At 45.2% G+C, this 25,504-nt stretch overlaps 2 protein-coding genes across 3 annotated transcripts in view; one reads left to right on the forward strand and one right to left on the reverse strand.

Moving 5' to 3' along the window:
- CFAP57 (cilia and flagella associated protein 57) overlaps positions 1–17,023 on the reverse strand; it is a 57,383-nt gene extending 40,360 nt beyond the window's left edge. For both annotated transcript variants that reach the window (XM_054720811.1, XM_008151264.3), the window contains exons 1-8: positions 16,867–17,023; positions 13,694–14,010; positions 11,996–12,282; positions 9,276–9,483; positions 7,086–7,238; positions 4,010–4,149; positions 3,077–3,242; positions 927–1,040 (exon numbers count right to left, since the gene is read on the reverse strand). In XM_054720811.1, the coding sequence (XP_054576786.1) occupies positions 927–1,040; positions 3,077–3,242; positions 4,010–4,149; positions 7,086–7,238; positions 9,276–9,483; positions 11,996–12,282; positions 13,694–14,010; positions 16,867–17,023 (1,542 nt within the window). The remainder of the gene's footprint in view (positions 1–926; positions 1,041–3,076; positions 3,243–4,009; positions 4,150–7,085; positions 7,239–9,275; positions 9,484–11,995; positions 12,283–13,693; positions 14,011–16,866) is intronic.
- A 455-nt stretch (positions 17,024–17,478) lies between these two features.
- Positions 17,479–24,718, forward strand: EBNA1BP2 (EBNA1 binding protein 2). Its single transcript, XM_008151265.3, has 9 exons — positions 17,479–17,718; positions 17,806–17,889; positions 18,113–18,282; positions 18,836–18,959; positions 20,021–20,110; positions 21,925–22,000; positions 22,224–22,317; positions 24,186–24,348; positions 24,480–24,718. Exons 1-9 carry the CDS (start codon positions 17,653–17,655, stop codon positions 24,528–24,530), a joined length of 918 nt encoding a protein of 305 aa, XP_008149487.1. The 5' UTR covers positions 17,479–17,652; the 3' UTR covers positions 24,531–24,718.
- Positions 24,719–25,504: the final 786 nt, after the last annotated feature.

The raw sequence follows: 25,504 nt of genomic DNA on the forward strand, positions 1-25,504 counted from the left end.
ACTCCTCAAGTGTGCCCAATGTGCCAGCCATAGAAACCACAAGCCACCATCCTATTTTATACTCCCATTCTATCATCTGTAACACGTCCTCGAGTCTAGAATGCCTTTCTTTTTCTATTGCTTTTTTCTCTCCAAATTCATCTGCTGACATCTTCTTAACCCTTTTAATCTTTGGCCCCTCCCTTTTCTTCATGCCCTATATCCGCTCTGTCTTCATTAACTATTGGTTTTACTTCCTAAATATCTTTTGAATTCATCCACTTCTCCCTATCTGTATCAATCACCTCCACCCTGGTCCAAAATACTATCTTCTATCATGTTTCTTTAAATGCATTCTTTACTCTATAGCCAAAGTAAGTTTTTAAAATGCAAATCTGGTCATATCATTCTCTGCCCTGAGAGTCCTCGGTGATTTCGAGGAACAAGGATAAGTATAAAAATCCTTAAACACCTACAAGCTTCCATGAAAATGGGACTCTGCTAACCTCTCCAATCTCAGCTCATCCCAAGTTTTATCCTGATACCTATGTTCCAGCCCCACAGACATTTCAGTTCCTCTGACACACAATGCAACCGCCCACCTCAGTGCCTTTGGAGCCCTATCTGCAATGACTATCCCACCAGCTCTGTGTGGTTAATCCCTACCCATTCCTTTAGGACCAAGCCTTTGTGAACACCCAACTTCCTTCATTATGCCAATTCCTTCATTATTTCCTCTCATAACACCTCATGTTTTCCTTTCATTGAATTTATTGCAACTAGTAATTAAATTTGTCTGTGCATTTGTTTTATTGTCTCTTCCCCCAAGTAGACAATGAGCTCCAAGAGGAAAGGAATCTTTTCATCACTTATTCCTTCTCTTTTCATCACTTATTCCCCATTGGCTAGCATAATGCTGGACTTTGTGCTCCTCCACACGGACTTACCTTCCCTGTGTGTCCTTTCAGATTTGTGATATTCTCCAGGCTTGTGGTGGTGAAAAGGTGAATCACGTTTCCATTGACTGCAGCAAACAGGTGACCTCCATTGCTAAAGGCACTCTACAAGGAAATACAGCCAGAGAGCAAGCATGAAAAAAGTGAGCAGTCTTGTTCCGTTACCGTCAAATCCTCCTTTTCTCAAAGAGTTGAGGCTGAGCCCTAGCTGGTTTGGCTCAGTGGATAGAGTGTTGACCTTCGGTTCTGGGTTCGATTCTGGTCAAGGGCATATACCTCACTTGAAGGCTTGATCCCCATCCCTGGTCAGGGCGTGTGTGGGAGGCAACCAATTGATGTGTATCTCTCACATCGATGTTTCTCTCTCTGTCTCTCCCTCTCCCTTCCACTCTCGCTAAAAAAATCAATGGGGGAAATATATATACACCGAGTGGCCAGATTATTATGACCACCTCATCAGTACTTCGTTGGGCCACCTTTTGCCATCAATACTGTGGCAATTCTTCTTGGCATTGACTCCACGAGATGTTGAAAGATGATGCGAGGAATCTGACACCATGCCTGATGAATAGCACTGTCCAGTTCTGTGAGATTTGATGGTTGTGGAACCAGCTGCCTGATGGCTCTTTTAACTTCGTCCCACAAATGCTCAACTGGATTGAGATCTGGTGATTGTGGGGGCCACCTAAGCAGGATAAAGTCTCCCTCATGTTCTTGAAACCACTCCTGCACAATACGAGCACCATGGCATGGCGCATTGTCTTGTTGGAAGAAGCCATCTCCATTGGGATACGCCATCAACATGATAGGATGAACTTGATCAGCAATGATACTTAGGTATGTTGTGCTATTCAGACGTTATTCCACACGAATTAAAGGGCCCAAATCATGCCAGGAAAACATGCCCCAAACCATAACACTGCCCCCACCAGCTTGAAGGGTTGTACTCATGCATGTGGGGTGCATGCTTTCACGCTGTTTCCATGAAATTCTCACTCTGCCATCTGCATGATGCAACTGGAAACATGATTCATCAGACCACATGACTTTTTTCCTATGCTCGACTGTCCAATCCTTGTGTTCCTGTGCGAACTGGAGACGTTTTATCTTGGTAACTGCAGACAGCAAAGGTGTTCGAACAGGCCTTTGGCTTCCATATCCCATACAATGCAGTGTACGGTTAATTTGCCTACTAATGTCAGGTGGCCAGATTATTATGATCTCTGAACGCATAATAATCTGGCCACACAGTGTATATCCTATATAATAAAAGGCTAATATGCAAATTGTCCCCTCAACCAGGAGTTTGACCAGAAGGCAGGCCAGCCAACTGCCCATGTCCCCTCCCCCTGGCCAGGCTGGCTGGACCCCACCCATGCATGAATTCATGCACTGGGCCTCTAATATATATATATAGAGTGGCCAGATTATTATGCATTCAGAGATCATAATAATCTGGCCTCTCTCTCTCTCTCTCTCTCTCTCTCTCTCTCTCTCTCTATATATATATATATATATATATATATATATATATATATATATATTAGTTCAGGCTGAAACCATGTGTGGAGGTGGGAATTGGGGCAAGGTACAAACATTCTGAGAATTGGCTGACAACTATTCCTGTAGCTCACTGCCATGTGCATTAAGTATGAAGCTGCTTGGTTCACAGAGTAGAGCACTCATTTGTCTGTAGAAGTTTCAGAGTAGGGAAGTGATTCCTGGGACCAACGTCTTGTTCCTGCAGGTCATCTCTGGGAAAGCTGATGGACTGCTTACTGCCTCTCTGCTGACTTCAGGGCTTCTCCCAGTCTCCAGCCTCGCCTTCCCAGCTGTGACTCTGATTCTGTGGTAAGTCTTCTTTTTCAGTGCTTTTGTATTACTCCACAATCACAGAGAGGACCTATTGCAGGTGGGATCTCACAAGCCTGGGCTCAATTAAATATTTTGGTGAGAATAAGAAAAAGGCAATAGAGCCATATACTCAGTAAGTTTGTTGGGAGAAGAACTGGATTATTTTCTTTTTAAAGCCACTAAAGTTTTCTAAGACACCTTTTGGTCCCACCTCCCTAAAGTGTGTTAGTTGATATTTCAGCCCTGGCTTTCCAAGAAACTGGACCCTTATCTCCAGCAGTTCTTACCTCTTTGCATCCTCTGATAGAGTATTCTTTGAATGAACGTATATCGTCAATGAGTAGATTCATGAGGCGTAGTTTGTCAGCAAACCCTACTACAATGAAGTGACCAGATGGGTGAAGGCTGATTGTATAGGCCTCTTCCTGGTATTCCTTGTAGAGTTCCAGAGTGCTGTGAGAAAGGTCAATTACTGAATTATAAGTCTAGCCTGCTAAATCCCTTGAGCCCTCCCCTGTACCTGGTATGTATTTTTATCATAGCATTTGAGATACTTTGTTGCTTGCAATGATTGCTTTCCCTCTTTTCTAGATTTTGATTGTTTGAAGATAGGAGCAATGAGTATGGCAAGTAGGGAGACTGATCAGGGGCTTATCTAGTGATGTTGAATGTGCAGCTCCATTTAGATTTCCCAAATCAGAAGGATTTCACATTTTATCTTTCAGCAGCCCCAGCAACTGTGTACAAGAACAAAGAAATTATAGTGTGGGGCCAATCTAGGTCATAGATTCTCAGGGAAGCTATGCCAGGAGGCAAAAAATATCACCAGGGTGTTGAGGGGGGTTGCAGGCAATGAGGAGGGAAAAAAGGATAAATAAGAGTCTGGCGAGCTCTCTGAGGTCAAAAGCAGATCTAGTGGGAGTCAGGGGGTAGGAGAGCTGGACATAGGATGTCATGGAAGAAGGTGAGATACTGGAGTCCCTAGAGTCTAGCGCAGTGTCTGGAATGGAGCAATCATTTAATAAAGCACAAAGTAATTTTCTAGCTCATGTAAGAGCGAAAAGAGAAGGCAGGTTGACTGACTTGACTTAAAAAAATTTTTTTTCCCAACTGAAAGCTTCTAAGTAATTAAAATTTAAAACTCTCTAAAATAACTCACATGAAAAATTTAACAACCCAAATCCTGCATATTAAAGTAACAAAGCCTTTGCATTCCTTACTTTGACTCATAATTCCAGATGCGGATGGATCGGTCCAGAGAACAGGTGGCAATGAGGGGTTTGCGGATGCAAGTAGCCAGACCGGTGATGGATGCTGAGTGTAATGGGTACATCAGATACTCAAAGTGGGCCGGCTCCCCCTGGAGAAATCATAGAGAATGAGATCCAGCAACGTGCCCAAAAGACTGGCTGTGCATTTCAGCTTTCATACTATCCAAGGACATTATGAGGTTGGGAACCAATCATGTTAATATTATGCATATTTTCCTAAGCCTATATTATTTTAAAACATTATTCCAATGGCAATAAAATATTTCATTCCAAGAATATACCAGAATTTTTAATTTAGCCATTCCTTTACGGTGGGGACATTTAAGGGGTCTCCAATTTTTGTTACTTGGGAATAACTAGACTAATTTCCTTGCAGGTAAGTCTGTGTACCTCTGATTATTTCCTTAGATACTGCCGACATGAAGCTTTGTTATTGTAACTAAGTGCCTGACAGTCTGCTTTGATTGTTGAGGCATCTGTTTGAAAACATCATGTTGAAGAAACACATTGCCAGCTGTATAAGCCCAGCAAAGCAGCCAGATAAGGAACCACGCTGCCCCCTTCTTTCAGAAAACCCTGGGTAACCTAGATAACTGATGACTTCAGTGATACCGCTTCTCTCCTCCATGCCCTAATTCCCACTCTTAGACTGTAAGCTAGGCACTAAAAAATGAACCTGAAAAACCCTAGACACCCCACCCATGGGCCCTAATAAAGGCAGAGAGCCCCAGGTCTGTGCTCTCTCTCTATCTGTGACCTCTCTGTGAGGCCCTGGGCACACATGCTGTGCACCCACCAAGACCTGTTCTTCCAAGTTCCCTGATGGTTTTTGTTGGAGTGCATCCTGCAATCATAAGAACCACAAAGGCCAGTCCAGCTACAACACTGGCCCCTGTGGGGGAAACATGCGGGCCTGGGCCAGTGCCTGGGGCTTTCCTAGCTGATAGCATGACTATCAATTGACACAGTTCTAGAATGGAATGCAGGGAAACGTGGTATGAATGATTTTAAGAATCCTGATAAGTACTGCCAAATTTCTCCCCAGGGAGGCCAGTTACTCTACCTCCAGCGGCAATGAGACTTGGGTGAATGACTTTAAATTAAAATGTATCCTATTATACTGCTCGTATAGGTTCCAGATGTCTGCCATCAGAGGCATTTTACCTGGGACACCTGCATGAGGAGTGATGACTGGGAAATTTAATGAGGTGTACGTATTTTGGGTCTGTTCACAAGACAAAGCAAAAGCTGAGATGCAAATTCCTTCACATTCTGCATCACTCCATCCTTTTCTACTACCTCAGAGAAAGAGGCGCTGTGCTGGGGTGGGGGGCAGGCACAGATTATTCCCATTCTTCTCCATCTGTTACCCCTTCTTTCTCTAGTACCTTCAAACGCTTGCCTCTATTCGCTTTTTTGTTCTCTGAAGGATGAGCAAGAACTAATATGGGGAAGAGAGGAGGGAAGAGTGTTCCAGGCAGACGGGACAGTGTTTGCACAAGCCTCCTGGCAGGAAGGAACATGCAGATTGATGGCGATTGGAAAGGTCAGCCTTATGAGGTGGACTGATGGGATGAGGCTGGGGCAGCCAAGTTTGGTCTTCTCAAGAGCACAGGGAGGCCACTGAAAGGTCACAGCTGTGATGACGGTGGTGGTGATGGAGGAAGTTGTATCTTGCAATGACCAGATATGGGTTTTGAAAAGACCACTTTAGCATCAAAATGGAGTATAACTCAGGGGCAGGAAGGTAGAGCGTATGTATAGGCACAGGCAGAAGACTTTTACAGCCGAGGAGAGAGAATGGAAATGCTCCCCTCCATAGAAGAGCCAACTTCTCTGGCCTAGTTCTCTCCTCCCTGTGCAGACTTCCTTCTCAGAGGCCCTGCCACCTGGAGGGAGAGAGGATCTGCAATGAGCTCACCCCTCCAGACAGAGAAAGTGAGCAAATTGGAGATCTGGCCATCAGATTAGTCTTTTTTGAGTGAATCAGTTCCCCCAGGTGAAATGATAAAAATAGTTTCTAAATCTGCAGGTTAAAAACAGCGCTGGATTCAAGGTACCACGAGAGTAGGTGGCCAGAAAGGCCCCACCTGAGAGCACTGGCCAGACAGCATTATCTCCTTTTCTTACTTCTTATGAAAACAACCTGTGTCCATTGATGGACAGACAGATAAAGATGTGGCATACACATACAACAGACTACTACTCAGCTATAAAAAAGGTGGAATCCTGCCATTTGCCACAACACGGATGGACCTTGAGGGTATTGCGCCAAGTAAAATAAGTCAGGTGGGTGCCCTCATGGGAAAAGACACATACCATATGACTTCACTTGTATGTGGAATATTAAAAAACAACTAACAAGCAAAAAAGCAAAAACAAGCTCCTAGAGGCAGATGACAGATTGGTGGTTGGGGTGAAGAGGGGCAGGAGGGCAGAATGGGGAAAAGGGTTCAATTGTATGGTGATGGATGGAAACTTTTGGTGGTAAGCACGATGTATTATGTACAAATGTCAAATTATAATGTTAGACACCTGAAATTTATATATGTTACCGAAAAAAAAAGAAAAAGAGGCTATGTCTTACAACCTCCTGCTGAAAATATGTGGAAAGTGATGCCCAGAGAGGTTTAATCCAAAGAAATTTATCCAAAGTCACATAGTAACTTTTAAGTAGCAGTTCCCAAACTTTCAAAAACTCATTTGATGTGTGATACTTTCAAAATGCTCTACTGGATAGCACATTTTAAAAAAACTGATATATAACTGACATATAACATTTTGGGATATACAACATGATTTGATATATGGGCCTGTTAGCTTTTAAATACACTTAGATCTCGCTTATCTTAAAAACAAAACAATTCTCTCTCTTTAGCCTCATCTCTACACCTCATTCTATGAGGCCAATATTACCCTGAGGCCAAAAGCAGACAAAGGCATCAAGAAAAAAAACTAGAGACCAATTCTGCTATGAAGACAGATGAGAAAAGTCTGGACAGAAACGTTGCTGGGAAAGACTTGCCTTGCTGATCTCCGTCAGGGACATGGTGATGCTGTAGAGTTGGTTCTTACTGGTGCTGACAAGCAGGGTTTCCTCTGAGGGGCTGAAGCACAAGCAGAGGATGTCCTGCTTGTCAGACTGACTCGGGTCGTTGCTCTGCGGGTCCACAGGAATCTGCCCACGACACAAGACGGCTGTCAGTGACGGGCCCGCATCATCGGTGGGTCCTCTCAGGTGTAATGAACTAGGACTCCCAGACCAGCATGGTTCCGGTCCCCCTCAGAGGTGGGGAAGGGAGGGCTTGGGTTGCCTCTGTTTCTGTGTGTTTCATATTCACCTTTAAGTGATTAGTGGCTGAACAATAAGACAACGACATACGTCAAAAGGATCGATCTGCACATGCCCAGCTGAGATCTCCTCTGAAAACAAGTGCTAAGTCTAACTCCCACTCACTCCCACTCTTGTATTCACGTGGGATATGTTGTGTACCCCAGGGTAGGCGCCCACCTGCACCGAGGATACCAGCGTGCGCTTCAGGGCGGCAGAGGGGAAGGTGACAGCCCTTCTTCCATATGGGTAGGTGCCAGGGCAGAGAAAAGAGAAGGGGTCACACAGCTCCTGCCAGCAGTCTCTGAGGGGGGCTGTACTTCCCAGGCAGACATTATAAAATTCATTTCCCTTTCCCTGCTATTGCTTTTCTTCTATTAACAACCAAGCTTCTTGAGAGGTTGGCCTACACATACCGTCTCCTCTTCCTTTTGACTGTTCTAGGGCCTGCAGCTGTGACGGCGGCACCGCCTCCCTGGGGTCCGCTCTCCTGTTTCCCTCCCTCTGCCTGGAGTTCTTCACCCTCTTCACATAGTCAACTGCCTCTGCTCCGCAGGACAGGGAAGGCTCTGAGAAGCCCCTGACCTGCGCTACGCTGGGCTGGGCGGCCATTGATATTCCCTCAATGTGCCCATAGCACCTGATAGTTCCCTCTGTGGTCACATTTGTGTGACACTCTACGCTGTGGAGAGTAGAATGGGAGCCCGCAGACCTAGGACCTTGTGTGTGTTGCCCCAGTGCTGTCTCCCACACAGGTTTTGCTGGATTTAGATGCTCATCTTAAGCAGCAGAGTCATGCCTAACTCATTCAATGTGTTTTTAGCTGCTTCCTGTCCAGGGCCCCGCAATGGCCCCACCCTCTCTCGCAGGCAGAGCACTGTACTTGAGCTTATGCTTCTCCACTCAGGAACAGGCTGTCTGACACGCACTCCTCGGGTTGGAGATCTTTCACCCACATGGGTTCTCATCTTTTCCCTTCAAGTGATGTCAGTCCCTCTCTATTGGGGAACACGGGTATCCCCAGTACGCCACCTGCTCCCTGTCAGTGGTGGCTTTGCTTAATTTGTTTCTTCCACCTGGAATTCCTAATCTGTTTCTTTCTGTTAAGTGCTACCCATCCTCTAGGGCAGTGGTTCTCAACCTTTCTAATGCCGTGACCCTTTAATACAGTTCCTCATGTTGTGGTGACCCCCAACCATAAAATTGTTTTCGTTGCTACTTCATAACTGTAATTTTGCTACTGTTATGAATCATAATGTAAATATCTGTGTTTTCCGATGGTCTTAGGCGACCCTACTAGTGGTCTCAACCTGTGGGTCACGACCCACAGGTTGGGAACCGCTGCTGTAGAGCCTAAGACCATCGGAAAACACAGATATTTACATTACGACCCTAAACTGTATTAAAGGGTCGCGGCATTAGTAAGGTTGAGAACCACTGCTCTAAGGCCTTTCTTCAACAATTACAGTCAAACACCCAGAAGCCTTCCTGGTTCTTCCCGAACTAGATATGCCCTCTCCTCAAAACAGTGTGTATCATTTATTCCACACACATTTACTAAATGCTCACTGTGTGCGTGGCAGTACGCTGGACATTAAATATCAATATGTATCATCATAATATAATTTTTTATGGGAGCACTAAGCTTCAAAGAGAAATAGAATTTGCCAAAGTTCTCTCCCAGTATTGAAATCCAGATCATCCCAATTCTAAACCCCAATTCTGTCCAACCCATCCTAAAACTTCCTCAGGACAAATTGCTCAAATCCCCATTGCTGCTCGGTGCTACACCCCCTTCTCCCCATCAGACTCCTTGTCAGTGCTCTGCTGCTGGAGAACAAATGTCAGTAGGACCCCAGTTTTGCTTATTGCTTCTCTCCTTACCCGGATTTCCCTGCTCTCGTGATAAAAATCCTTCTCTTCCATCTTCTCAAACAGTAGAACTCTCCCTGGCCCAGCAGAACAGGCAAATCCCTTTGAGTAGGCTGCAATGGCAAACACCTGGGGCATGGACTGCTGGCTGTGGCTATTGGTCTCCAAGATCTGTTCAAAGGAAGGGACTGGGGAACTGAGTGTTGGAAATTCGATCAAGCTAGAAAAAAACAACAACACAGCATGTAAAGTTTACAGAGACAATCCCCAGGAGAGGAATCCTGCTAGGGATGAGAAAGAAGGGCTGTCCTTGGGTGTGGGAGAAACCACCCAGTGTGAACCCCTTTCCCATTGCCAAAACACTACCCTTTGCCCTGGGAATGCTACACAAACTCCAAAGGAAGACTGGAAGGCTACACATTTATTTGGTAGTCTCACAACCCCGTGTGGTCACTATTATTATTGTCATTATCCTATATAATAAAAGCCTAATATGAAAATCGACCGAACAGCGGAACGACTAGTCGCTATGACATGCACTGACCACCAGGGGGCAGATGCTAAACACAGGAGCTGCCCCCAGCCCGTTGGCCCCAGGCCAGCCAAGGCAGGTGCCAGCAGGCCCCCCCCACTCAATCGCTCCTCTGGTCGCCCCACAGAGAAAGGCGACCGGCATCAGCGGTGGGGCGATCAGGGGGGTGGGGCTGGCTGGCAAGAAGGTGGGTCCAGCAAGTGGGTGGTGCCAGGCTGGCCAAGGTGGGTGCCAGCAAGGGCCCCCTCAATCACCCCACCAGTCACCCCACAGATTGGCCCTGATCGCCAGCCAGGCCTAGGGACCCTACCCATGCATGAATTTCATGCACCGGGCCTCTAGTTAGTAGTATATTATTAATATCCTCATTTTGGTGTTTAGAAAAAAGTGGCTCAAGGAATTGAGTTTTCTAAAATCACACACTTAGTAAGTAGAAGAGCTGAGATTTGCATCAAGGTATCCATTTCCACCTTCCCTCTCTCTCTCTACTCCTCTCATTCATTCATCTAACAACCAGAGGCCCGATGCATAAAATTCATGCAAGGGGCTTGGCCCTTGCAGCCTCGGTGGCTTGCCTCAGCCCTTACGGCCATGGCAGCTTGCCTCAGCCCTCGCAGCCCCAGCTTCATCTGCAAGTTCGTCCGGAAGGTCATTTGGCTGTCCAGTCTAATTAGCATATTGTGCTTTTATTATTATATGGTGGTAACAACTCTGTGAAATAATCCTATATAATAAAGAGCTAATATGCTAATTAGACCGAATAGCCGAACGACCATCCAGACGACCTTCCGGATGAAGCTGGGGCTGCGAGGGCTGGCCAGGGCTGTGAGGGGCTGCGAGGGGCTGTGAGGGCCGAGCCCCTTGCATGAATTTTGTGCATCGGGCCTCTAGTGGTAAATAAGATTGATACAGTTTCTGCCTTTAGAAGGTTATAGTCTAGAGCAGCGGTCGCTGTTCTAGAGCACATGTGATAGGACTGTTAGCGGGTAGCTCAGTAGGATGGGAACAGCCAGTCAACAGGTAGCAAAGATTTTCTGAGGATAGTTACAGGGAAGGTGCACTGACCAGAGATATGCAGAGGCTAAGCCCTCCCAGCTAAGATCTGAAAAACGAGCAACAGTATGTCACATATGTGTATGTATCCATGGGAGTGGGGTGTGAAGGGGGGCAGGGGAACTACACATTACCAAGCTCAGAAGCAAGAGCATGCATGAGGCATGCATGGTCTGTAGAGGGCAGAGCCAATGCTTTAGAAGTAAAGAAGGGGCAGAGTTGCAGACATGTGGACCATGTTCAGAAGTCTGGACCCACTGAAGGACTGTGAACTCAGCAAACTGGAGGGCATGGCAACTTATTAGGAAGCTCTTAAGCAAATCACAACAGAAAAGGTATCATTGGCAGGAATGGTGAAAATGGTGGACTGAAAAGTTATTGAAGAAGAAGGAGCTATAGTATGCCATTATGGTTGAGGGCTCAGGCTCTGGAATCAGACAGATCTGGGTTTGAATCCTGACCCTGCCACTTCTCAGTGCTAACTGGGCGAGCCAGTTAACCTCTTTGAGTGTCAGTTTCCTTGTCTATAAAATGGGCATGATAATAATATGTACTATATAGGGTAAGACTCATGAGAATATATATAAAGTGTTCGAGGCAGTGCCTAGTACTTACGATGGTACAGTCCGTATGGGTGAGAGGCTATTGGCAGAGGTAAGATTGATAGCTCCCTCCTGAGCCTCTAATTTAGCCCATATGCTTCTGTTGTCATTTCCTTGCACCTCTTCATTGGTCTGTTGCCTCCTACTGAATTGCAAGGTCCTGGGGGATCTGTGTCCCCAGCACTTAGCAAGATGCCTGGCACACTGCAAGTGCTCAGTGGACATTTATTCAATTGATTCAGTAAATTAGGCAGCCATTAGAAAATATAATTTGGAAAATCTGTAATTTGGAAGACTAGTCACACTGAAATGCTTATAAAATGAGGTTAGGTATAAAAAAAATAAATGTATCTAGGCTATGGTCATAACTGTCAAATTTGTGCTTGAATATGGATGAACACTAGAAAGGCAGAGGGAAAATGAAGAGTTGATTTTTAAGGTAGAGAGGTAATGAGTGATTTTTAAAGAATGCTGGTTTTCATGTGATGCTATTAGTACAAGGAGTATATGTTTACAGGAGCATCAGCCCGGAGGGGTGCCATTACCTCTCTGATTCCTGCATCATCTCCAGGTTCTTCAGCTCACTGGTGGACTCCTTGACCATTATACTTGTCTCCCAGCGTTGATCTCCAGATTCAAAGAGGAAGAGCCTGCCTGTATCGGTGCCAACGACAATCTTGTCATCAGACACCCAGGTATGGGCTAGGTAGTTTTGGGGTTCTCCCCTCTGAAAGTTGGTTTGCTTCAGGGTTCCCTCGGCAAAGCGGAGAAGCTTAAACATCCCATTTCCAGTGACACACACCTGCGTGTTATCCTGAGGACTGAAGCTCACCTGTAGAGGGTGAAAGAAGGAAAGACAAAGCTTTATAAAACTAATCTTAATGGAATTACTTCCCATTTTACCAATTAATATTTATTCCAGGTAACTCGGAGTACCCTTGAAATATCACTAAATCATGTAATTTTGATACCATATTTAATAAGAGCACAGATCTATATCCATTATATTTGTGGGGCCAGTTGTTTTAAACTAGGAAACCTACAAAAGTCATTTTACAAAGGCCAAAAGCAAAATGAGCAGGTCCTGACAATGGCCGAGCACTGCGTCAACAAAAAGGAATGAAGGCTCAGCTGCAAACACAGAAACAGGAGGGTCTGGCAGGTTTATGTGCCCAGTCCAGGGGGAAGGAACCAAATGTCAGGGACTGCTATGTGGTCTCCTGCCAATGGAGCTTCCTTTACCTGTACCCTCCTCATCCCCGTGTACAGGGACAGGCAGTCAACCTGTCACCCCCATTAGATGGTGAGCAACTTGAGGGGCTGTGGCTTTCTCATCTCTGTATTCCCAGTGCTGGGTTCACAGCGAACATCTAATAAATGCGCACTGAGTCTATTGGAGCAAAGGTACTCTCTGCTCTGAATGGGGATGCTGCACAGGCCTCGCCAGGGCCTGGAGGAAACGACCCTCGGCTCTCCCTGATTCTGTGATCACCAAGGAGCCTTCTAATTGCCAATTTCTCTTCCAAGTTCTCCATTCCCAGGGTGGAAATACACTGGGTAAATGATGTGAGAGCTCTGGTCTTGAGGTGCTGGTTTATGCACTAGCCTCTTGTGAGAATGACTGAGTCCACTGAATTAGAGTCGAGTTCCTGAAAACCTGTGGAACTGAGTTCTAGATCCTACACTGGGTTGACTGCACCAAGATAAAACTCCTTGGGACCCACTGTCTTAGCAGTGAACCAGCTTCCTAACCGGTGCTCTTTATTTTGCCTTCAAACCACAGTAGAAAACTCTGCTCCCCATATAACCACAATTTCATTGACAGCTTCTTAAAGATCTACCGCTTCACATTACTCCCTGAAATCTTCCCCTTGCCTGGCAATGATGCTGAAAAGAGGCCAGAGCCAGAAAGGGAGAGCGAGTTTGATCACTTCACCTCTGGGCTGAACCTGTGACCAGAAAGCAGACCCAGGCCAGAGTAAAGAATACAGGCACAGGACTCCTTGGCCCTGCCATTCAACACCTCTGTGATCTTACGTGTGTAACTTAACCTCTTGGAGCCTCAGTTCCCTCATCAGTGTAACAGGGATAATTATGCATACCATAAACGATTGTTGTGAGACTAAAGTTAAATATGCATGTTAAGGAATTAGCACTGCTTCTAGTACATAGAAAACATTCAATAAAATACAGCTCATGCTATTTTTTACAATTTGCACGATACTTGTTACATTGGGAGGTACCTGGTAGACAATGTTGTTCTGAGTGTCGGTTTTAACAATGGCCATTACTTTCTGTTTTTCCCACAGCCAGTAGACAAGGTTGGACTCTGGAGGCGATGATTGAGCCAATAGGTATTTGGAGTCTGGAGAAAAAGCCATGCTAGTAAATCTCTGAACTGGGAAGTCAAAGTTACTAAGGACTTTACGCTTCCGGCAAGGGATGGATGACAGTTCATAAATGGTGATGATGGGTTTTTCTTGCACCAACTCAGAGATAGCGAGGTATCGCCGATTGGGACTGATGGACAAGGCTAACATGGCTTGACTCTTGTCTGAGCCTGCAAACAGGTAAAACGGAATAATGAGGGTAGATCGCCAAGATTCAATATGAACCAGGCATCGTGGTAGGCACTGCTGACACAATAGGAGAAAAGTGCAGAAATAGGTAATGGTCAACCTGTGAAGCTCCTTGGTACAACTATGTCTGGGGTATTATAACAATGCCTTGGGTGGGCACCTCCCTGAGGCTAAGGTAGGAGGAGAAGTCAGGGATCATTCCTGGAGGACAAAATGGGACAGGGAAGGGGTGGGGCAGGTGGCAGGAAGAGAAAATGTGTGGCTGTGAGAAAGTGGGATGTTGCTGGAGCATCCCATGTGAGCCAGGGCTGGTCACTGTTAGGTAAGTCTAGGGCAGAGGAATAGGGCCATATTACATAGGCCTTTATGCCTTGAGTGGGCAGCACTCAGTACGCTTCCTCTGCTGTCAAGGCTGGGATGCTAACTACTGGATTCCTCAGCCTTCCGTGCAGTTAGGTGATCTATGTGACCTTCTGGCCATGAGAGAGATGCAGAAGTTTGCTGGACTGGCTTTATGGTAAAGCTTGTGCTTTCCTGAAAACCAGGGATGGATACATTCTCTCCCCCTTTCCCTGGAATCTAGGGGTGATATCTGGAATTACAGCAGTCATCTTGCAACCATGAGATAACAAACATGAGAATGCAAGTTATGGTCCTCTACATAGCAGCACCTGAGGCAACACTGAAGTGCACATACTTTATCGGGGAAATGCAATCACGTTATGATTTTCATGGGCCCTACATACGATTGCTTTCAGGAGCCCCTTCCTCCAGTAAAGAACGTTAAAAAGTATATTTTGTGATTGCATTGGTATAAAGAGAAATATAGCCAGGCTAGATTCATTATGACGTATTTATTATTATACTCTTTTCCTGATTTTAAAATAAGTTAAAATTAAGACATTTTCTTGGGTCCTAGGCTCTGTGTGGCTAAGCTCTCTTTCTCACTTAACAGCAACTCAATCCTTCTGCTTAATGAGGCCAGAAATCTTGCTGCTTCTTTTTCTCTTCCACCCTACACCTGGTTTCTGAGAAAATCTGTTACCTCCACTTTCAAAATATATCCAGGATTTGATCTCCTCTCACCATTCCTATTACCTACAACCTGCTCCTCGACACCATTTTCTCTCACCTGGATTGAAGCAATAGTTTCTCAACTGGTCTCCTGCTTCTTCCCTTGTCCCTCCTTAAATCTATTCTCTACCCAGTGGCCAAAATGAACCTGTTGAAACATAAGTCAGATTATGCTACTCTCTCTGCTCAGACTCCCCCCCATGACTTCTCATTTCACTCAGAGTAAGAGCCTATGGCCTACAAAGCCCTCTGTGATGTTGCTCCCCATTACTTCTCTGCCTCACCTCTCGCTCCCTGTTCCTCCATTCCCTCCACTCCAGCCACACTGACTTCCTTGCTATTCTCCTAACACACTAAGCACCCTCCTAACTCAGAGCCTCAAAGGTGAAAGACAAAAGTATAAAGCATAAAGGATATAATATAGGAGAATATATTCATAAGCTTGAGTTAGGGAACAATTCCTGAAGAAGACACAAAAAGGAAAATGTTGATGAACTTCATTAAAACTAAGAATTTCTGTCCATCAAGATACCATAAGGAGGGAGAAAACACAAGCCCCAAACTGGGAGACATTATTTGTAATACATAGGATTGGTATAAAGAATATAGAAAGTGTGCCCAAAAGTCAATAAGAAAATTACCCAAAACTCCCATAGAAAAAAATGGATAAAAGAGATGAATAAGGCATTTCATAGGAGACTAAATAGGACTAGCCCATAAGCAAGTGAAAAAATTCATCCTCTTTAGTAATAGAGAAATATAATACTAAACCCAATAAAATAACCTTTCTCAATCACTAGATTAGCAAAAAAATAGAAATTTGGACAATACCAAGGGTCGGTGAGGTTGTGGAGGAATGGCAAGTTTCATGTACTCCTGGTGGGAGTGTAAATTGGTATTACCATATTACCCACTAATTTTTGTCCTGGCTGTGTGCCCTGAAGAATCTCTGCACAAGTGGACAAGCACATATGAATGCAATATATTTTATACTAGCATGACTTGTAATACCAAAAAACTGTTGTTTCCCAAAAAGTCCATTAACACTGGAATGGACAGATATATTTGAGACATTAGATTCATAGATGTAGCAATAAAATGAACTCAAGATGCAATGTAATATTCAGGATCTCAAAAGCCTGATGTTGAATAACAGAAGCAAGTCATCGAACACATATACTATGATTCCATTTATATAAAGTTAGTAAATAGCAAAAACAAAACTCTATCTTACATGGGGCTACACGTATATGGTCACACTATATGCAACAAAGAGTGGAAAGGAAATAAGTGATTAAGTTGTGGAAATCATGTATATCATCAGCAGGACCAATATGAACAAAAACAATGTAACATTATACAAATAGTTATATTTGTGACTTGGGATAAAATCTCCAGTGTCTTCATCACACATGAATTCAAAAGGTGCTGGAATGAGGGTGGTATGCTCTAGAAAACTGTGTTAGACAACTCAAAAATTGGCTTAGGTGATGACAAAGACAATGATATTGAAGAAGCATGAAAAGAGACTCGTTAAAATAATGTTTTTCATTAAATCACAGCGAAAAAGTGCTTTTAAACTAATATTATTTTACATGTGATTTTTTGCATGTAATGCAAGTAGACATGTATTTCGTCTACATTTAGAGAACTATACGTTTAGGTGAGTTGGCCCGAAAACTTTCCTTTCAATCTTCGTGTTGGAATTAATGAGGTTATTTTTGCCACATAAGGTTAATGTGTCAGGATGGAAAGGGTTTTACCTGGAATGAATTTTTGCCATTTCTGATCCATATTGTACTTCACACAGTAATTCCCTGAAGGAAATATAATGATCTGTTCATCGAAGAAGAAGATATTGTTGGCCACGTGGGATCGAAGACCAAAAGCGTGCAGCGACTGTGCTACCACGGCCGACATGGTCCCTGGCCAGAGTTCTGTGAAGACCCAGCGCAGCGGGTGAGCGTCGGGAGGCGTATCGCCCCGCCCCTCCCAGCCCCGCCCCCGCCCCCCAGGACACACCCCTGACCCCGCCCCCGCCCCGCCCCCGGAGTCCTGCAGGGTCGCCTCCCCCGCCACCCCCCCCCCCCCCCCCCGCATCCCCAGCACCCCTAACCCTCAACCCCACCGCGGCTTAGTTTCTCCCCTTTCCTTTGCGCCCTAGCGGCTTCCAGCTCCCCCGGACGACCCCCGGGTACCCCTTCCCACCTTACGCTTCTCCTCCAAGTCACCGGACCACTCGTGTACTTAGGGGTAGTTTTCCTACGGATCCCAAGCAACTCGGGCACTTTCCGACGCCGGAGCGGTTCCTATAGCAACGGAAAACCGGAAGTCTGTAGGTCCGCGGCCGGAAGCGGAAGTCTGATCTAGAAACTCTGCAGCGGCGGTGTGTCGTGGGCGCCGGAGCGGTTCTCGTCCACGTGGAGCCGCGGAGGGAGGGTAGGGGGCTGAAGGCCGGCGGCGGCGGCGGCGGAAGGCGCCCTCTTCCAGCCGCGCGGGCCTGGGCCCACCCCGGACCTCTGGTAGGTGTAGGGCGTGCGCGCTGCGAGATGGACACTCCCCTGCCCTCCGGCTCGGACTCGGATTCTGAAGAATCTCTTGTCACCGACAGAGAGGTAAGTGTCAGCCGAGCTCGCGTGGCTGGGCAAGTGGGGAGAGGGACGTCCTTACTCCCCTGTACTGACGCCGATCGTGCCCTGCAGTTGCAGGATGCGTTTTCCCAAGGGCTTCTGAAGCCAGGCCTCAATGTCGTGCTTGAGGGTCCGAAAAAAGCCGTGAACAACGTGGTGAGTCGGGGGTCCTGGGACGTGAGATGAGCACAAGGAACTGTAATGCTTGGGTGGCTGAGTTCTTGTCCTAGGAAGGATGCAACCTGTGCGTTGTCAGGAGGGTCGATTACGTGTTGGGGTAGGGGAGTTAGCAATTTGTCCGTGGGCCTAGCGCCCTGGGCTTGGGAGAGACATATGAAGGGTCCCCTTCTTAGGAGCTCAGTGTCTTGAATTTTTTTAGAATGGCCTGAAGCAGTGTTTGGCAGAATTCAAGCGGGATCTGGAATGGGTTGAAAGGCTTGATGTCACCCTCGGTCCGGTGCCAGAAATCAGTGGACCTCAGTCAACACCTCAGAACAAGGATCAGAAAGCTGTTGATCCCGAAGATGACTTCCGGCGGGAGATGAGCTTGTATGTTTGTTTTCAGATGTGGGGAGAAGTTGTGGTCCCTGTGCTACAGGGGGAGGGGGAAATAGTGAGCCTGTACTCCACAGAGGGTACCCTAAGGGTAGGAGCAGGGAGGAAGTCTTCTTTTGACTAAAAAGAGCTAAAGTTGTGGGTTTGTTTTGCGTCTGTGCGTATTCAGTTACTAGAACAAAAGTTTTCTAATGGAAGGTCCTTATGTAGACTTCTGTAGTGACTACATAAGAATTCCTAATTCGTTTGTAAATTGATAGGTACTTTTAGAGTGGTCGTTCTCTGAAATTACTACTTTATTTTCAGCAGTACTCCTTGCCCCCCTTTTTATTCTCCACACCCCCCCCCTTTTAAAAGAGTGTACAGTTAAGTCTCTTCCAGATGCCAAGTTAATGAGGTTTTATTACAGTTTTTGTTTGTGTCTTCTTGCTGGTGGAGGTCAGATGTTGAGAGCCCTGCTGACCTTGGATAACTCATGAAACGGAGTGAGGAGGAATGTAAGGCCTCTCCTGCCTAGCTGATTTCACACATTGTCCTCTATCCTCAGCTACCGTCAGGCCCAGGCTGCAGTGCTTGCTGTATTACCTCGGCTCCATCAGCTCAAAGTCCCTACTAAGCGGCCCACTGATTATTTCGCAGAGATGGCTAAGTCTGATCAGCAGATGCAGAAGGTAAGAAACAGAAGATGTTTTTTCCTGGAAAGCTGAGGCTTTGTCCTTTTAAATATATTTACCTGGCTAATCTCCTATAATGTTTAAAAAAAAGACTAAACCTAATAATAGGGAACTGATTGTCAGAGGACAATTATTATCTCTATTGTCTACTTCAGACTCATGCCAGTCACCACCAATTAGATAAATATAAGGCTGATTTTTTCCTAATTTAAACAGCTAAGGGGAGGAAAAGTGCAGGAAGAAATGAGATCCATTTTCTAGCTGGCATGATCATGGCATGGTGCGTAGAAAAATTACAGATCTTGTCCTGCTTTTGCTTGCGGGGAGTGCTGCAGCTTGTAGACAGTTCATTTTCTCTGGGCTTCAGTTTTCGCTTCTGTAAAATAGGGATTCGTATATGGCTCAGATGTAGTATCATTTGGAGTTAGGTAGAACTGGTCCTTGTTTGACTCTGGGAGGAATTGCCAAAATTTAGTCCAAGATGTATTGAATAGTTCCCTTGGTTCTCAAGCCGGATTTTAGGGAGCTCTTGTCTTGGAGGTACTTAGGTACTTAGTCTAGAGATGAGCGCAGACACATCTCTGTACATTCACCCTGACAGCAGCTTATCCTTTAACTGGAATGTGTATGTTTGATAGAAAAGGCTACGTGCCTGATATCTGTTGGTGTTTTTAACATGTATATGGAGAAGGGAACCAGGGCTGCATGCTGTTTTAACAGTCGGTAGACAGTAGGGATGGGCAGAAGTTAGTTTCTCTCAGCAAAACTGTGGGCAGGCAGTTTTGTATAATGGAGCAAATGGCACATCAGGAGTGGGAAGGTTGCTTGCAAGTTCTTGCTTCGCCACTGATACACTCGGTATGCTGGGCAAAGTGCTCAGTCTGTGGGCTGCATTGTCCTCATGTATAAAACCCAGGTCTTGGAATAGATTATTTACAAGGTTTCTGTGAGCTCCATAGTTTGCAGAACAGGGAATATCTGTTTCCTGCTCCAGGGCACCCAAAAGAGCAGTCATCCCAGATTCAAATAACATAAGCTGACAACGTTTTGTGTTTTAGATTCGACAAAAGCTGCAGGCTAAACAGGCCGCCATGGAGAAGTCAGAAAAGGCTAAGCAACTTCGAGCACTTAGGAAATACGGAAAGAAGGTAAGAAGGAAAGTGGCAGGGGGTAGAATGATGCTGAGTGTGTGTGTGAGGTCCGATTGCCGCGGTCTGGTTTGGTTCCATGACCTGTATGTGTTCGATCTTGTGTTTGTTATCTTTTTATTTTTTAATATATTTTTATTGATTTGAGAGAGGAAGGGAGAGGGAGAGAGAGATAGAAACATCAATGATGAGAGAGAATCATTGATCGGCTGCCTTCTGTATGCCCCCTACTGGGGGACCAAGCCTGCAACCTAGGCATGTATCCTTGACTGGAATTGAACCTGGGACCCTTCAGTCCACAGGCCGATGCTCTATCCACTGAGCCAAACTGGCTAGGGCTTGTGTTTGTTATCTCATAGTGGGGTGTGTGTGCTAGTATTAATAAGCACAGTCTTTCCTTGATGGGGTAGTGTGATAACTGTAGCAAATCATTTATCTCTCCAGTTTGCACTTCTATACAGTGAAGAGTTGGGGGGTCCAGACCAGTGGTTTCCAAACTCAATCTCACAGCAGAATCACCTGGGAAAATTTTTCAAAACAGATTTCTAGGTTTCAGTATCTGGGAATCTGTGTATGTTTTCTTCCCTTCCTCCAAAAGACTCTCAGATGATCACTGGCCTACATGATTGTGAAGTCCTTGAAGAAATCATATGGATTGTCATTTAGTCAGAAAAAGCAAATGGCACCAGCGAGTTTGAACTATGACTGCCTTGAGTTCTAATGTAAAACCGGAGCAGGCATACCAGGAAACTTTTTAGTTTTTCTTCTTTGTTTCATGGTCACTTAAAGAGATGATAGGAATTAAAGTTAGGGGGTGTGGGAAGAGATGTGTGTGAGGAGATTCAGCATGGGTGTTAAGACTTTGTCCATCTTTTGTACATAAACATTATGATTTGGGGTGTTGAGCTGTTCTCCTCCTTAGGAATCATTCACTGGTAGTTCCTCAGTGGAGTAACAGTAGAGGGTAGATTAGCATCCTGTCCTTTGCAAACAGGAAGCTGTGGATTTATTACATTGAGCTGGTGGTCAGTAGCTGAGATCAGCTCAAAAACATGGGCAGTTGGCTTTAACACAAATTATCAAAAGCAAGGAAAAACTCAGGCTAATTAGCTCACTCTTTCTAATTTGAGGAATCTCAGGGTACTGGTTCTGAACTGGGGACGATTTTGCTTCCCAGGGGTTTTTGGACATTTTTGGTTGCATCTTGGTGGGGAATGTACAGCTGCCTCTGGTGGGTAGAGGACAGGGAGGCTGCTGAACACCCCACAGTGCCCGGACAGCCTGTCTATCCCCCTGCAGAGAGCTTTCCTGTCTGAACTGTCAGTAGTGTTGAGATTGAGAAACCTGCATCTCCTTTTGTCCTTAAAGCTTTTCTTTTCTGACTTTTGGGGAGATTGTTTTTTTCCTGTTGGTACTTTTGTGCCTAGCAACAGTAGGTTAGGTATTTAATTGACCCAGATACAGTTAATGGGGAGAATTGGATGTGGACCTAAACATGATTGGTTACAGTTTTGTAGGCAGGATTGTGTATTGGGGGAAGAGTGCAGACGGCCTGCGTGTGAACCTCAGCTCCCCGCTTTCCTGCTGTGTGTCTGGGGCAAGTGGCTTTATCTCTCTGTGCTTTAGTTTCAGGAATGTTTCAGAATTTCTGACTCATTGGGTTGCTGAGAAGCTAAACTTGAGTGTTCACATAGTTTTGTCGCACAGTAAATATTCAGTAGTGGTGGTATTTTCACGATGTTGATACTGGGAGAACATAGGCACTTGCTGTGATGGTTTGGAGTGGGTGTAACAGGCCTACGTCCATGTCCCAGGTGCAAACAGAGGTTCTTCAGAAGAGGCAGCGGGAGAAAACACACATGATGAATGCCATTAAGAAATACCAGAAAGGTCAGTATTTCTCTCTCCTAAGGACACAGGGGGCAGGGTCCCTGCTAATTCTGACACCCAGTGCTTTGGAGAATTGATTAATTTGGAGCTATTGGACATAGGGTTTGGGAAGGGTATGGGGAACAAGATGTACCTCTTGAAATCCAGTAAGCAACAATCTTCTTTTGAAGTTTAAGCTTTTCTTAAAATGTGATGGCACTAATCAAATACAGTTCACTCCTAGGCTTCTCTGACAAACTGGATTTCCTTGACGGAGATCAGAAACCTGTTGCACGGAGCTCGAAGGGAGGAGCTAAAGGCCAGCAGATGAAGAAGGGGTATGAAGTGTTTGTTTTGTTTCATTTTGTGGTGTGTGCTGGGCAGCAGTTCACGAGTATGGCAGGGGCTGCCATAGGAGCATCTGCAGGGCTCAGAGCATGGCACTGCTGCCTGCGACCCAGGCTTACCAGGCTATGTGATGGTCCTTTCAGCCATATCAGTCTTTGAATATTAAAGTAAGGTGATTTAAGGATTTGCACATTTGAGTGAATCTGTATATAAAGAGCCAGAGTCTGTAACGACCAAGGCTCGACCAAACACCAGAAGTCAGTGCTGGGTTGCCATGGTGACCCAGCACTGACTGCCAAGGGGGCTGTGGATCAGGCCCAGAGAGAGGCCTGCAGAGAGAGAGGCAGGGTCTGATCCCCAGCCTCAATGGCAGCTGTTGACCAGCTGTTGAAGCGGCACCTCTGTTTTCTCTCCGGGCCTCCTGGGGGGCTGTTGATCAGCCCTGCCTCTTTGATTAGGCCCAGAGATAGGCCTGGAGACGCTGACTGGCATAGAAACCGACCAATCAGAACCAAATCTGGGCAAAGTGCCAGGAGCCAATGGCTGCCTAGGAGGCGGAGCTTTTGACGCTGACTGACATAGAAACCAACCAATCAGAACCTAATCTGGGTGAACTGCGAAGGCAGAACCTAAGGTGGTGGCTGATCAGGCAGGCAGGCAGGTGAGCGGTTAGAAGCCAGCAGTCCCAGATTACAAGAGGGATGTCCAATCACTGGTTTAGGCCCGATCCTGTGGGATCGGGCCTAAACCAGTGGTCATTCATCCCCTAAGGGGTCCCCAATGGGAGAGGGTGCAGGCTGGGCTAAGGGAACTCCCCCGCCCCCCGTGCACGAATTTTGTGAACCAGGCCCCTAGTGTTTAATAAAACAGTGTGATGGTTAAGAGTACGGTTGAGGGTTCAGATCCAAACTCTGCCCCTCATTGGGAAGGTAGCTGTCAGCAAGTTATTTTATCTTTTTAAATGTTAATTTCCTCTTCTATGAAAATGAGAAAATTGTATGTGCCTCATGCTGTTATAAAGATTAAAAGGGATAATATTGGCTATTATTATTACTCTTAGTTCACTTTTATGCATTCCTGGAAACCAGACCCAGGGTGATGATCCTGGAGGAGGATCCCACCTGAGCTTACTCTGAAAGATGAGTAAGAATTAACCAGAAAGGAGAGGCTCAGATTTGGGGAATATGGAAGAACACAGATGAGCAAAACTTAGAGATGAGAACAGCAGGTTTGCCTGTGAGGAGCAGCAAGCATTTGGTATCACTGGGAATACAGTGTGAGACAAGGAGTGGCAAGACATAGCTGGAGTCACAGAGGCAGAGATTGTCTTGTTGAGAAGCCTGGGTTTTAGCCAATAGGCAGCAGGGAGACACTGATGGGCTTTCCTCAAAATAATGTGCAGGTCATAGTCACATTTTATTTTATTTTTTAAATTTATCTTTATTGTTGAAAGTATTACAGATATCCCCCATAGTCATGTTTAAAAAAAAAATTATTGTGGTTCTTGTGTAAATGATAGTCTTGAGAGAGGCTGACCAGTTTTAAGATTTATTACATTGGAATGTATAACTGCATGTAGAGTAGAAACAAATGAGGATGATTTACCAAGATTTAGTTAAAATAAGGAAGCTTTTCAAAACTTTCCTGGTCCTTGCTTTGTTTTCCTGCTCTGGTAGTTAAACCTGTAATTAGATGAGCTTGCCTGGGGAGTTTGTTGAGTGGGAATGTAGGGCCAATGATGAGATTCTAGGGGACAGTAATGTCTACTTACAGACAAAATACCGAGGGTGTTGTTGGGGCATAAGATTCATCAGGATTTGCAGGGCTTAGGTAACCTGTAAAACCATTTTTTCCCCAGTCCCAATGCCAAACGACGCTATAAAAACCAGAAGTTTGGGTTTGGTGGTAAGAAGAAAGGCAGCAAATGGAACACTCGTGAGAGCTACGATGATGTATCCAGCTTCCGGGCCAAGACAGCTCATGGCAAGGGCCTCAAGAGGCCAGGAAAGAAAGGATCAAATGTAAGTGAGCCTGGGTACCAGGTGAGGGGCTGGACTCACACCCACCCGCTCCACCCTTTTTCTGTGCATCCTGATCATGGGCGGAAGTACAGGCTGCCATGTGACCACATGTGGTATTTCTTTTTCTGTAGAAGAGACCTGGAAAACGGACAAGAGAGAAAATGAAGAGCAGAGCACGCTAAGCAGCATCTTCAAGAAAAAGGATGAAGACTTGGGATTTCACAATACCATTGGGTCCCTTTTTGTAAAAAAATTTTTCAATAAACAAAAAAATTATCAAAGAAGCATACACCCTTGGGTGAAAACACAGTTAAGACTAAAAGATTTAGAAATTACTTTTATATATTAAATAACACCTCTATTTATTGATAATTTAGATGTTGAGTCCAAGTTGTCTTCTTTTTATGATAGATGAAGATTTAACACCCACCCATCCTCCCAAATAGTTGCATCATGATTTGAGATAAATCAGCTATCAGTGTTTATATCATTAATATCTTTTAGCAATCACTGGAGAGCTAGATGGCTATGATAATATTTCCTTTGTGGTATAGTTTTTGTTTTTTTCTTGGGTTGTCACCTTATTTATTTATTTGTGAACCAAATTTTCCTTCTATATTGTTAACTTCTTTCTAGACATTTCATTTTATCCATATAATTTTCCCACTGTAACCCAGGTCTGTCTGTCATACAGCTGTCACCTTATCCCTTTTCTAGACTTTCTAGGTTGAATCCACTGGATCCCGTATAATGCTGGTGCGTATTTCTTGGCATCTGCAAGGGGTTCAGGAATCTGGAGAAGGTGCTATGTGTAAATTAAGAGTCCAGAGATGAAACATAATTTAGGAAGGCATTTGGGGGGCCAGAGGAGCTTGGATAAAGAAACCAAGTTTTCCTGTCTCTCTGGACCCCTTGCTTTTTATTAACACAAATTGTCCTAAAGCAAGGTAGATATACATATCAAAGGGTAAGGTTTGGTATACAGAATCCATTGTCAGATTGGAGGAATTGCCTAAGGCTGTTCAGGTGTTTGGCCAGTAGGAGGCAATAATATGTAGATTGAAATGCCCTCAGCTGTCTGGCAGCAAGCAATCATTTATGCAACCTTTTCAGGATTGGAGAAATTCCCTCAGCCATTTCCAGATGATTCAGCCCT

The sequence above is a fragment of the Eptesicus fuscus genome, chromosome 9 (genome assembly GCF_027574615.1).
Source record: "Eptesicus fuscus isolate TK198812 chromosome 9, DD_ASM_mEF_20220401, whole genome shotgun sequence".
Lineage (NCBI taxonomy): Eukaryota > Metazoa > Chordata > Mammalia > Chiroptera > Vespertilionidae > Eptesicus > Eptesicus fuscus.

What these genes read in the sequence shown, in the direction of transcription:
- EBNA1BP2 (XM_008151265.3), top strand. Translation starts at nt 17,653, where the DNA reads ATGGACACTCCCCTGCCCTCCGGCTCGGACTCGGATTCTGAAGAATCT. An exon ending in GGCCAGCAGATGAAGAAGGG is followed by an intron (nt 22,318 to 24,185) that starts GTATGAAGTGTT and finishes TTTTTTCCCCAG; the next exon opens with TCCCAATGCCAAACGACGCT. An exon ending in CAGGAAAGAAAGGATCAAAT is followed by an intron (nt 24,349 to 24,479) that starts GTAAGTGAGCCT and finishes CTTTTTCTGTAG; the next exon opens with AAGAGACCTGGAAAACGGAC.